Source organism: Thalassophryne amazonica, chromosome 14, assembly GCF_902500255.1.
Source record: "Thalassophryne amazonica chromosome 14, fThaAma1.1, whole genome shotgun sequence".
Taxonomy (NCBI): Eukaryota; Metazoa; Chordata; class Actinopteri; order Batrachoidiformes; family Batrachoididae; genus Thalassophryne; species Thalassophryne amazonica.
Genome location: NC_047116.1, coordinates 14416750 through 14429808, shown reverse-complemented (window position 1 = coordinate 14429808; position 13059 = coordinate 14416750). Strand labels below are relative to the sequence as shown.

Genomic DNA, 13059 nt, shown 5'->3' with positions numbered 1-13059 from the left:
CCAGGGTGGTAGCTGTAGCCAGGTAGGGGTCAATGAAGAATTACACAGAGGTCAAAATTTAAAAATGCTCCATTCATGTTGAAAACTATATCACATTATTTGTGTGATAATAATTCCAAAAAGGTATAGTTTGGACTATCTATGATGGAATGTTCTGGAGTTATGGGGTAAAAACAGCAAAAATGGTGACAAAGGTCAATTTCAGTTTGTACAGGGGTCAAAAGTTAAAGTTGCTCCAATTTCAGTAAAAAATGATGCAGCTTATTGGTTGAAATAAAAGGATCAATAAATGGAATAGTTTTGACTGTGTTGAATGCTTTGTCTCCAAAGTAAATGTCAAACAATGTCAACATCCATTGAATTATGACATGTGACATATGTTACGCTGTAACATGATAACTAGGCATGACAGATGGTGCAAACTATTCCTTTTAGAACCCTAAACCCAAAAAATAATTTAAGTTTTTTTTTTTACTGAAACTGGAGCAACTTTAATATTTGACCCCTGTACAAACTGAAATTGACCTTTGTCACCATTTTTGCTGTTTTGACCCCATAACTCCAGAACATTCCATCATAGATAGCCCAAGCAATACCTTTTTGGAATCGTTATGATCAGACAAGTAATGTGATATAGTTTTCAACATGATTGGGACATTTTTACATTTTGACCTCTGTGTAATTCTTCATTGATCCCTACCTGGCTACAGCTACCACCCTGGGATGGCTATCATACATTTTTGTGTAGGCCATGATACAATGAGGCTGGATTCTAAGTGTCGTTTTTTTCCCCTTACGTGGTACCAAAAACCTGCTTGGCCTATAGATTGTAAGGCTCTTCCTCCGAGTGCCCCTCACCCTAACCTTACAAAAAAAAAATTCCTGAGACAGTGAGCTAAAAAGGTGAGTGTGCATGTATGTGAGCATCTGAAGATGGTACACTTCCTGATCTGAGGTCATTTGTTTTGAGTGCCCCTTTAAATGTGGTGAAAAAATGTTGATGTCGTCATCATTATGGAAGCTGGTCGCTTGTGATGGGGAAACAAGCAACAGTTTGTGTTCAATCTGGACTGTGTGTTTCCCTCCTGAGCTTGTGTTCCATGGTGTGTCAAATGGGGAAGCCAAAGTGGAACTGTCGATAATCAAACTCCTAAATACTCCTCATTTTTTTGGTGTGTGTGTGTGTGTGTGTGAACGTGGAAGCAGGCTTTGCGTGGGTTAATGCATGCCAATCTCCCACCATCAACCTGCCGCGCTTCCTCGTCCTCTTCCTCCTGCTCCACTTTTTTTTTTCTTTCTGTCCTTTGCTCCTGCGGCTCACAGTCTCCATCTCCTCTGCTTCTCTCAGGTCCGCAAATTTGTGTCCAAGGACAGCGCAGGCCTGCGTGTTCGTAGTCACCCCTCCCTGCAGAGTGAACAGATAGGCATAGTGCATGTCAATGGCACCATCACTTTCATTGACGAGGTAAACGACCGTAGACCAGGCAGATCACAGATTCTGATTATCAGTAGGTTAGCTGGACCGCTATCCAACTCTACTTTCCATTTCTCTATTTCCCTCTAAATTTATAATGGCACAATCATGAGTGTTGTAACATCAGTTTTTTTTTTTATAGATTTTTTTTTAAATCAATTGTGTCTTCTTTAATGGCTTTTCTGTAATGTGTAATTGCCATTTTCAGTGATTGACACTTCTAAGCTTGTACATGTATTCTTTACATTTAATTTTGCTTCATACTCTTGCCCAGCTCTCTGAGGCTACAGGAAAGATGTTAGCACCCTAAAAGTAAAACCAAAGAATAGTGTTATTTTAATTTTAAAAATCACTGCCATCAGAGAAATGTCACCATTGAAGCAGCAACACTGAAATCCCTCAATGTAGCCCTTTTCAGTGATGCAGGAATTATCAAATACAAAAAAATTTTTGCTTTCTCACAAAACGCTTATATTCGCTCAAATTCCATGTTCTCTTGGTTGATCAGACTGCCGCCTTCCAAAAGGTTGGAACCATCAAACAGTCAATAACGTGGTTTTGAAGTGTGAGCCTTTCAATGTTGTGATGCCATAAAAATGAGACCGATTTAAGTCCTATATAGTTTTGCTACTTGCATGCAAAAAACAGGATTCCCGTGTTACCTGTGAAACAAACGTAATCATAAAAGACCAGAAATGTTGGTCTTGCCGTGTGCACCAACCAATGTGGCATTTCGGCTTTGTCACTTCATACAAATGCAGTACTGGGAAAAGCTCAGAGCTTCTACACAACCATCGTCTACCTCGATTAACAGACTGTTACCATGGCAACATAGTACTAAATACACTGTGCGTGTGACTTTCATGAATCTCTCCGTCTTTGTAGCTGAATACTTATAGGTAGTATGTGCTAAATATCTTTTAGTACATACTACCCAACAGTTACTGTCATACATACTAGAAGTAAGTAAGCGAGTAGTAGGCACGTAATTTGGACATACTATTCCTCCACATTCTTATCTGCCTTTGACCTGGATGCTTACAAGTAAGACACATGTGCATACACACACCAAGAAAATTTCTGTTTTGCAACAGCAAATGTTTTAAAACAGTTCATGATATATATTTGTACAATGCCATGGCCCCTTGGATGCTACTATCTTTTCTGAAATTTCCTGGGAAACTATTCTTCTTTGGTTAGTAGACTCCAGCTGCCTCATGGGTTAGTGTAGTTTGTTTGCACACTTTAGATTTAGCTGATCAACCAGGTACCGATCAACTAGTACTAAATTACTACTGCGTATGTGGATACCGTACATGATGCCTTTGGCCTACTATATAGGGAGCTTGTACGAGTTTTCTGATGTAGGCTGTGTCATATTCTGATGTAGACTGTGCCACTGCCACCATGTGGTGGTGTGGTGTAATTACAAATATTTCAGTTAAAATATAGTCGATAGTATACAAATAATGAATGTTTATGAGTTCAATAATACGACTATTTCATTCACCAAATGAAATATTTGTTCCATTAAAAGAATGTAAAAACATTATTTGTTTTATGTAACGGTGAAATTAGATCTTAGTCAATTGATATTTTAGTAATTTCTAAACAACAGAAAAGGGACTTATGTTTTGGTGCTTTGACATCAACAGTCCAACACGAACTTTAAATAGGAGTCCAAAATTGTTCTCGGTCAACTTGCAAAAAACAATTCTGACGGTGTAGTCCGTGATGCCGTGCGCTGACTTTGTGCACAGACATTTGTCCAGCTTTTCATCTTAACTTCATCCTCTTTATCTTAACAGCTCTTCATGCCTCCAGACGGCTTACGGCGTGGTGGATTTGTTTTCTTTTTTTTTTTTTTTTTTTTTTTTTTGTATTAGAAGAATTAGCACCCTCAATTAGCTCCTTCAAATCCCTGTCAGTCAGCAAAAAACCTCCACCAGGTTCAGCTAAACACCACCCCCATTAGTGTGTGTGCGTGCAGCAGTCGCAGTGTGCAATGGTACAAAATGTATGGAAACAAATTTGCACGGTAAATGCAATGCAACACAAATGGGATTAAAATCCATGTCATGTGACATACAAAGCACCAATCAAATGACAGGAATCCACTCAGATGTTATTTAATTCACTTTCGTAGTTCATATGACTGTTAGATGTAATGGTCACATTTGGGAGAGAATATTTTTGAAAAATCCAGAGATGGGCCATTTAGGTTTTATCAGTTTTAAGTCAAGTCCAGACCAAAGTACTGCACAACTATGGTTTAAAAGGAAATTAAAAGAAAAAGACTGAGTTTAATATATACATAACTAATTTTATTTAGCATTTCAAACAAAGCTTCTGTTCAAACTTGGCAGAACTTCAACAAAAGCTGCAGTTTGTGATGTTTGCTGTCTTGCAGTGAATGTAAATTAGTCCTAAAGTGGATTTTTAAAACAGTGAATAAATTCTGTTTATTTGGCAAGCAAGACAATGACACAATTTACTGTCAAAGTTTTATTATTATTATTTTACAATTCTATAAAATTTGGTGCGTTTTCGTACATGTCGGTGTGAAATCAAATCGGGGAGAAAGTGACTGTGTAAAGCGCATAACTGGAAGGGGCTTCTGTTTCACCTGAGATCTGCTGTAAACTCAACTTATTTCCTCCAGATTGACTCTCGTCTCTCCTGCAGCCTCAGAAGTGTTATGTCTGTTAGGACTCTGCGCCTCCTGTTTCCATAGTAACAGGATGGCATGGCTGTGCTCTGCTGTGTTGCTTGTTTTCCCGTAGATCCACAATGATGATGGTGTGTGGCTCAGGCTCAATGATGAAACAGTAAAGAAGTATGTTCCCAGCATGAATGGGTACACTGAAGCGTGGTGCCTCTCTTTTAATCAGCACCTGGGCCGGAGCCTACTGGTCCCAGCTGACGTAAGTAGAAGGTCCTCTGAGCGGTCTGGCTCAGTTCGATGGCAGAGGCTCCTCGTCTGTTCATTTGGGGAAAAGCCCAGACATCATCTTTGTTGTGTTGACTGAATGGAGAAAGAGTTAAATAATCTAACAAATATCAAAGACTTTCTGGTGTTCACAACGCTTTCCCCAAATGTCCTCAAAGCATGGAAAATTGAGAGCATCTTCAGAGTGTAAGATAATTGTCTTGTGGTTTTCACCTGCATGAAATATGTATGAGCATCGCTGACTGAACCTTTTTTGGCCTTTCGCACCATCGGTTCTGAACTAAATTATGAGCTACTTTCGAAATTTCAAACAAGTGACATTGATGCCACCTTGTCAGAGCATCTTAGGCCATTGTGGATATTTGTTTATTTTGGATGCATCATTTAATCTTTTGGTTTTAAGCCACAGTTTTGTTGCATTAACAGTGTTTTTATGAACTGGACTGTAATAGCTGAATTATCACGTTTGACACAACTTGATATTAGGTAGCCCTTAAGTCGATTCTTTTCAGGCTCTTCTTAAAACATAAGAGGTGCATTAAAAAAGTATCCAACCTTGGCCACGAAAAAAAATACAGTTACTCACTGAGGGTCTAAAATGCTAATCCTCTTTGAAGTAGTGTCCTTGGGACTTCACACTCTTCTCACAGCAGTTCTGCCATTGTTGGAAGCATTTCTGGAAGGTCTCTTTTGGAATGCTGTAAATCTGGGCCGTCACTTTCAGTATGATGTTTTCTCGTGACTCAAATTGAGTCCCTTTATTGTTGTTTTAATCTTGGGGAACAGCCAAAAAACAGAGGGAGCCATGTCAGGAGGGTAGGGAGCCTGACCAATCACAAGAATGTTGTTTGGCCAGGAAAGCCTGAACCAGCTGAGTAGAATGGGCAGGTGCATTGTCATGATGGAGCTGCCAATTTTTCGCAGTCCACAGATTTGGTTGTTTTTTGGCACACAGCATCACAAAGGCGACTTAGGACTTCCCGATAATACTTTTTATTAATATTTTGGCCTTCTGGTGGATACTCATGATGCACCACACTACGGGAGACAACAAAAATGATCACCATGAGTTTGACTATGCTACACACAAACTGTGCTTTCTTTGGCCTTGGTGATGTTCTATGTTTCCATTGCGATGACTGAAATGTGGTTGTAAACCCATGTATCACCAGTGATGACTGTGTTCAGGAAGTCATGGGCACTATTTGTGCATTCCAGCATGTCCTGCAAGACTTCCAGATGCAGTTGCACCGTACAATGTACTGAACCTGTGCTTAATCCCACCTCGTCTGCAAGTACTTGGATGGTGATACAACAGTCATCCATGACCAGTGTCCATATTCTGTCAATCATGCGGTCATTTCAGTTTGTGGATGGCCTCCTGGAATGTGCATCACCCATTTTTGAAGTGGTTATACCACTCTTTTATTTGCATTATGCTCATGGCATCATCGCCAAAAGCCTGCTGTATCTTGTGAATAGTTTCCACTTGGGTATCACCAAGCGTTTGCCACAATTTGATGCAATACCTTTACTCAAGTTGTTCCCTTATGTTATAGCAAATGAGAATCCGGTGGGTGCTCATTCATGTGTTCACTTTAAGGCTGACTGCAAGCGACTGATGCCCTCAGCAGGTGTCAAAAAAGTCAAGAACGCATAAGAAGGCTACCTACACCTCCCCACCAGTTAACAACTCACAAGGTTTATTTGTTTCTGTGGTATAAAATAAAGTCAGATACTTTTTGAATGCACCTTGTATTTATTTTCTGTTGTTTATAATAGGTTTATCATTTTAACTAATTATATTCTGAACTGATCGGAGTGATGCGGATAAAGGCTATACTTCATAAGTTCGATGCCGATGGAGCTACAGCTATTGCTCTATCGATGCTTTCTAATAGCTCATCATCAGCACCTCATTACACATTTTAAACACATATTTGCACTCTGCTAGGCTTCAAATATGCACCCCCTTTTGGGTAAAGGTTTACTTTTTTAAATGCTTTTTTTTTTTTTTTTTTTTTTTTTTTTTTTTTTGCAAATAATAATATTATTATGCATTTTTTTTTAAACTAAAACACAGCCACCAGTCTTTCATCAGTCATTCAACCAATATTACTCTGCGTGTTCTAGTTTTACTTGTACAATGCTGCACTAACTGAAATTGATAAGATCCAAAGAAAAACATTGTTTGTTGACTTTATTTTGTTAAAATAAATAAAAAAAAATATTAAGGAGCAGCTTGGATCACTTTAGTTGTTAAGCATAAATATTGGATTGTGTGCAAGTGTAAAATCTAAGAAAGTACAAGTATTGGATTGGGACTCTGTATCAGCAGATATTCAGTGTTAAATCACTCATCTGGATTGTGGGTAGTCTAACTTGATCGGGACATCTCTAGTTTTAACTGATTTGGTGTTGTTCTTATGAATGATTAATTTTTATCATTTTATTGCTGCATTTGGAAGTTGTATCATAGCGATCAGTTTGAAATCTCTTGCCTGAAAATGATATATAAATAAAATAATTTTTTAGTTTACATCTAAAACTAAAACTGCTGTGTTGGTTTACAGTATTTGGCGGCTGGTTAAGGGCATTAATGTTGACTTGCTCCACTCAGTAGCTGTGCCTTGTTGGAGATTCCATATCTTGGAATAGGAACTAAAATAATAATAATAATAATAAAGTAAAATTATGTAAAGTTCTTGATAGTTCCTTGGTGTAAAAAGACTTTCACTTTCCTAATTTAATTTAATTTATTTATTTATCGCGAAAACATTCCTTGTTCCGGAGCTAGTTCCTGTGGTGCGAAAGGATCCATTTACTAACAGACTGAAGGGACAGCAGCTGGAATTGTGCATGCATTAACTCGTGTACGAAGGTTGGAAGATCACCATGACGTAACCATCATGTGTTTACATGAATATTTTGACTTGTTGATGCTCACATGCTTAGGGAGCTCATGTTCAGTGCAGTGAAGTGAAGCCCAATGCAAGAATCAAAAGCAGAGGAGACAGGTGGTAAAGGAGCATCTTCAGCCCGTTGTTTATGGCAAATCGTTTTGTGTTCATTGAAACACTCCCACACACTGTAGCATGGGTTTATCTCACACTTTGCTCCGTGCACAAAAACCACCTGCATGTGCAGCTGAGGTAAGAAAGGAATTTGGATGGTTTCAAACATGACCAGGTGCTGTGGCTGAAGGCAGATGCCGTAAACTGAATGGTAAATATCCAGGTGGTTTTTCTGTCACGAAGCAGTCACCGCTCTCTGTGGGAAATTAAACCTCTACAGCTCTCCAGTTCCACCTTTGCATTGGGATGCTTTTGGTGCTAAGAGGTCTCTGTCTGAACAGCATGACACACCGCATCATCCGAGTGGGGAATTTTTTTGGAAGTTACCGCTTTGTCTCCACATGTCATTCCTGTTTTGAGGTAGTTTAAACCTTGATTACCATCAACAAACATACAGTCCTTGTTCCGCTCTCGAGAAAGGGTTTTGCCACGTGCCCAGTGTTCAAAAATTTGATAGGTACCGTCGGTATTGTCAGGTCCATCATTCCACCAACAGTCAGACTGTGCTTTCTTATTCAGTTTCAATCTGTAAGAATGAAAAATTCTTCAGTGTTAGGACACATACTTTTCTTCTTCCAAAAAAATACATCAGTTCCCCCCCCACACACACACACACCTTTTTTCCCTCCCCACTTTCTATGGCGTCACCTTCTGCTTCTTGACTGTCTCACTCTGTTGCTCAGAATGTCTTTAATGCTAGCCAAGGAGTCAGGGATATCGGCTTTTTGTCTTGGACTTCCTTAACTGTATTCCCACCACAGGTAAGTTCCGTGTAGAAGAAAAAACATTTGAATGCCGTCTCGCATATCGTCTGCTACTTGTCCTGTTTAACCCTGTCCAACCCTGTCCTATATAGTGCAGTACATGAGTATGTGAATGGTTCAGTTGGTGATACAAGCACCAAATCTGGTTTGCATACTCTTGAGTTTCTTTTATTCACAAAAACAGATTGAAATTTTAACATGGACATTTTCCAACATGGTCATCATAAATATTGTATATTGCCAAATAAAAGGTATATCGGATTGTGGTTCCAAACTATGTAGTTTGAAAATGTTACACTCACATATGATACTGGAAAGTGTTTCATCTCTTCTTAATAGTTTTTTAAATGAATGGTTTTAGGTATAAAACATTTTTAATGACAAACTGATTAACAAGCATGGTCAAAAATAACCCTATTTGCAACTATGCCCCCAGACATCAATCCAAATAACTACCACATCATCTCATTCAAACAATTACACCAAACATTAAAAATGTATAAATGCTATGCTAATGCAAATAATGAGCTGTTCACAATCTAGTGCATATGATCTGACACTACAAACATGAAAATGTTTTGTGTAAAGATATGACCAAAAAACAGCAAAATCCTAATAATTTTGGCAGCCATCTTGAAATATATGGCCACCATCTTGGAATTTCAAAAGGTTCAGATCTTTATATATATAAAATGTATTTATTTTAAGGTGTCCAAGAAGTTTAATTATGCTAAAGTTGGTGTTTGTATCACTAACTGAATGATTCTTATGATATGTTCACATATCTACTGCACTAATAGTTTTAAAATCAGGGAAGTTGTTGAACGTGCATGAGCGTCTGTTTTAATTTTGACATCTGTAGGTGATGAAATTAGTTCCACAGGTCATATTTGGGATCTGTACGTATTTCATATTATTTTGCGTTTGTGTGTTGCACGGGAATGAAGCTACTAATGTCCAGTCTGTTGCATGAAGTTTTTTTTTTAAGCAGATTGTTATGTACTGTATAATCCAAAGTCCCTTTTTCATAGCATGCTTCTAGCTAGTGTGTAAAGCAAAAATAAACATTTTGGAATGTGTTTTTACTATTGAATACAGCTATCTCGGTCACATGACATTTACCATTAATAATAAATATGGGTGTAGTGATGCAGTTGGCTCATGGTCCAGCACACACCACATTTGTATTTAACAATAAGCTTGAAGAAAATCAAACTACCACCTTGAAGTAGTTTTTAAAGTCTCACTGCAGGCTTTTACACACACCCCGTACATCAATAACGATTAGCCGTAGATCAATAACATTTAGGCATAGATAGTACAAACTATGCCATTGTGGAATCTTTATGATCAGACAAATAACATGGCATACTTTTCAACATTGTATAATTTTGACCCCATAGTAAGCGGTAATGGACCCTTACCTACCAGTGCAACGCTTTCCACAAATCTTATATTTTTTATGTCTCGCAATGTCAAAATTTCAGTGATAATTATTTTTGGTTCCCGATGATGGTACCAAATTTCTAATTTGCTCTAGGGCTACCTAATTGGTTTGATCTTCCAAACTGCCCTTTAGCAACACTTAGTTTTAACAGTTTTTAAATTGTTGTGGCCCATGTATAAAGCACAAAATTCTAAAAAGTTTCCCTGAGGAGGTGTTTGTGAGTTTTTTGTAACTTAGGGTTACTGTGACTCTGCCACCTGTTGGACATCTTCTTTCGTATTGTTATATATGGCAGCAGATGCAGTGTGTATGCCACAGAAATAATTAGAAAGTTAAAAAAATCTTAAAATGTATGTCTTCAAGAATTTAAAGCATTTTTTGTCCTTCTAATTTAAAATTCTGATGCAGCATATAGACTTTGTTACTTGCAGAAGATGATTATGTAGCCTTTGTTTAATTTACCAGGCCATGACAAGAGCTCTTCTGTGTGATGGCGTTGTAGATGACGCCGCAGTAGATAAAGCCTGTGTATTGTTGTTCTTTCCACAATAAAGGTTTCTTGCCCCTCTGTTGAAAAACCAAAATGGTATCATATATATAGGATTGGTCTTTTTAATAGCGCTGCAACTAATGACTATTTTCATCATCAATTAATCAATCAATCAGTTATTTTCTCAATTAATCCACTGGTTATTGCATCCACAAAACATGGAAAAAATGGTGAAAAATGTCATTTTCCAGAGTTCAAGGTGATGCCTTGAAATGTCTTCTGTTGTCCTCAGTCTGAAGATATTCAGTTAATTGCCAGAGAATCCTTGAGGCAACTCTGTTGTAATTTGGCGCTATATAAAGGAAATAAATTGAAATTGGGAAGAGTAGCAAAATAAACTACAAAATATTAACATTTGAAAAGCTGAAATCAGAGTTTTGGATGTTTTTTTCTTTAATTTCTCAGCAATTGATCATCAAAATAGTTCTGAATTAGTTTAATAGGTGATTGCTAATTGATTAATTGTTGCAGTTCTACTTTTTAAGGAATAGTTTTGTTTATTTAAACAGCTTTAATGCCTTTAAATAGATGTTCTTAACGCACAGAGATGAACAATGAGGTTCACCATTCCGTAGCGGATTTTTTCAAATTGAAGCCGACCGCAACTGTTGGAACCAGAAGGAGTTTTGTTTGCTAGAGATTAAAGATTGTCGTCTGCTCTTGAAATTGCCTATAATATTTGTTTTAATACATCTGGCTTTCCTCTCTAGTGAGTCAGAAGTTGATCGTCTGAAATTTTTGCAGTCTGTAGTATTGTTACAATCTCCTAATCCAAGCTGTTCCCTCTTGCAGGAGGTCAGGGGCCAAACGGAGGAGAGCGTAAAGGAGGTGAGCAGCTGTCCCTCCCACGAGGCCCCCATTCGGGTGCAGAACAGGGCAGGGCAGGGCGGCGGTCCGGGGCTTTATAAGGTAGTGAAGACCGGCCCCTCTGGTCACAACATCAGAAGCTGCCCAAACCTTAGGGGTATCCCCATTGGAATGTTAGTACTTGGCAACAAGGTCAAGGCCGTAGGCGAGGTACGCACTCATCCCAAACAATGCAATGTGATTTTGTGGTTCCAGTTGAGCAAATCGGTCTCTTTCGATGGCATAATTGTGTGTAGTTGTTGTTGCTGCTAGATTTTGGACTTAATTCTCTTTAACAAGCAGAAATAAAAGTTTCTACTCTTTCTGAAAATGCATTTCTTTTGAATGTGATGCCTCTTTGTGAAGGGCAGTAAACCAGCTGCTTCTGGGTGTGGGTGTGTGTGTGTTCCTTGACTTGGCGCTTGTTGAGGTCCTATCAAACTCCTCTGGCTGCTGCATTATTATTATTATTTATTTATTTATTTTTTTTGCGTGCTTCCTTACTAATTTCAACTCGTCTTTGAGTTCATTACCGTTTCAGGTCGTCAAATTCAAGACCTCTCAATGGAAGTCTGCTTGCAAAGCACCGCTGGAGTCACACTGTGCCTTTTGCCTGTATCACTCCCGCACTCTTAACACTCCTGTAAATAGCTCAGTGCTTTGATCTCTGAGTGGTTTTTCAGCGGGTGAGGAATGGAGTTCTGGTTTTTGGCATCTGTGGTGTGTCATGCTGTTCAATAGTTTCCTCTTTGAGCCTCTGCTGGATCTGAGAAGTGCAGCCTGCACCTACTAACACCTCCCATCTGTCTCTGTCCCAAATAACAACATTTCAGGGTGTGGTTCACCTTTCAATAAGCTCCGCCTTTTTTTAAAGAGTACCTTTTTTTTCCCCACTTGAGCTCCATCAGTTTTTTCCAGCCATGTTTGTTGATTTAATAAAGTAAAGGTCTGATCAAAGTTCTGTTCTCCTGTTGGGGATTTTGATTCCATCAATTGATTAAATTGGTTGTTTGCATGTTAGTGATGTATTGTAATTGTGTGTGTATGGTTTTGTGTGCTGTGCAGTGATGGAATGGATGGACGAATGAGAAACGTGTTTTTTAAATGAGGATATTAGACAGAGTGTGAATGCGTGTGTGTACGAGAGTATGGATAAAGAGTGTTGTTTGTGCATCAGGTGGTGAACTCAGAAGGGACCTGGGTGCAGCTGGATAAGAACAGTGTCGTGGAGTTCTGTGAGAGTGATGAAGGCGAGGCCTGGTCACTCGCCAGAGACCGTAGTGGCAACCAGTACCTTTGTCATGATGATGGTAAGATACTTGATCTCTATGTAGAACACTGTGGGGTCTGGAGTTAACTCATTTGGCTCATTCATCAAAAAAGGAGTGAATTGTACAATTTTTACTAGTACCAACAACAACAACAATTTTGTAAAGCACCAAGGCATAAATTACAAAATGTTATGTAATTCAAAGTTAAAAATGATAAAATTACAACAAATATTTGAACAAAGTTGATTACAAAAGCCATACACGTTACACATAATAACATCAAAATCGGTGAAGATGGATTAGAAGCGTACACTACAGTAGAACAAAGATAGATTTTATGATTGAGCAGAAATATTTCTCGTGAAGTAGACACCCTAACAGCCCTCTTGACCTCTTTCTAACACTTGGAAGACAGTGACACTAAAACTACGTCACGTGTTGTAGTAGAGAAGCTTGAATCTTTGACTGGATTGGGTTGGTTGACGCAAGGACGTTTCCCTTCAAATCGCAGAAGCTTCCTCAGCTAAAATTCTTGCTCTGACTTCTGTCTTGACCCTTGTAGAGAAGAAAAAAGTTCTTCATTCTTCTCTACAAGGGTCAAGACAGAAATCAGACTACCAGAGCAAGAATTTTAGCTGAGGAAGCTTCTGCGATTTGAAGCGAAACATCCTCATGTCAAACAA

General features: G+C 38.5%; 1 protein-coding gene across 15 annotated transcripts in view; it reads left to right on the top strand.

Annotated features, from left to right (window-relative positions):
* mycbp2 (MYC binding protein 2) overlaps positions 1–13059 on the top strand; it is a 172343-nt gene that overhangs the window by 119979 nt on the left and 39305 nt on the right. For 5 of the 15 annotated variants that reach the window (XM_034187197.1, XM_034187194.1, XM_034187196.1 and 2 more), the window contains 5 exons: positions 1349–1465; positions 4258–4398; positions 8182–8259; positions 11052–11276; positions 12283–12415. In XM_034187197.1, coding sequence (XP_034043088.1) covers positions 1349–1465; positions 4258–4398; positions 8182–8259; positions 11052–11276; positions 12283–12415 — 694 coding nt within the window. The remainder of the gene's footprint in view (positions 1–1348; positions 1466–4257; positions 4399–8181; positions 8260–11051; positions 11277–12282; positions 12416–13059) is intronic. The other 10 variants (XM_034187207.1, XM_034187201.1, XM_034187195.1 and 7 more) reach the window with 6 other exon arrangements.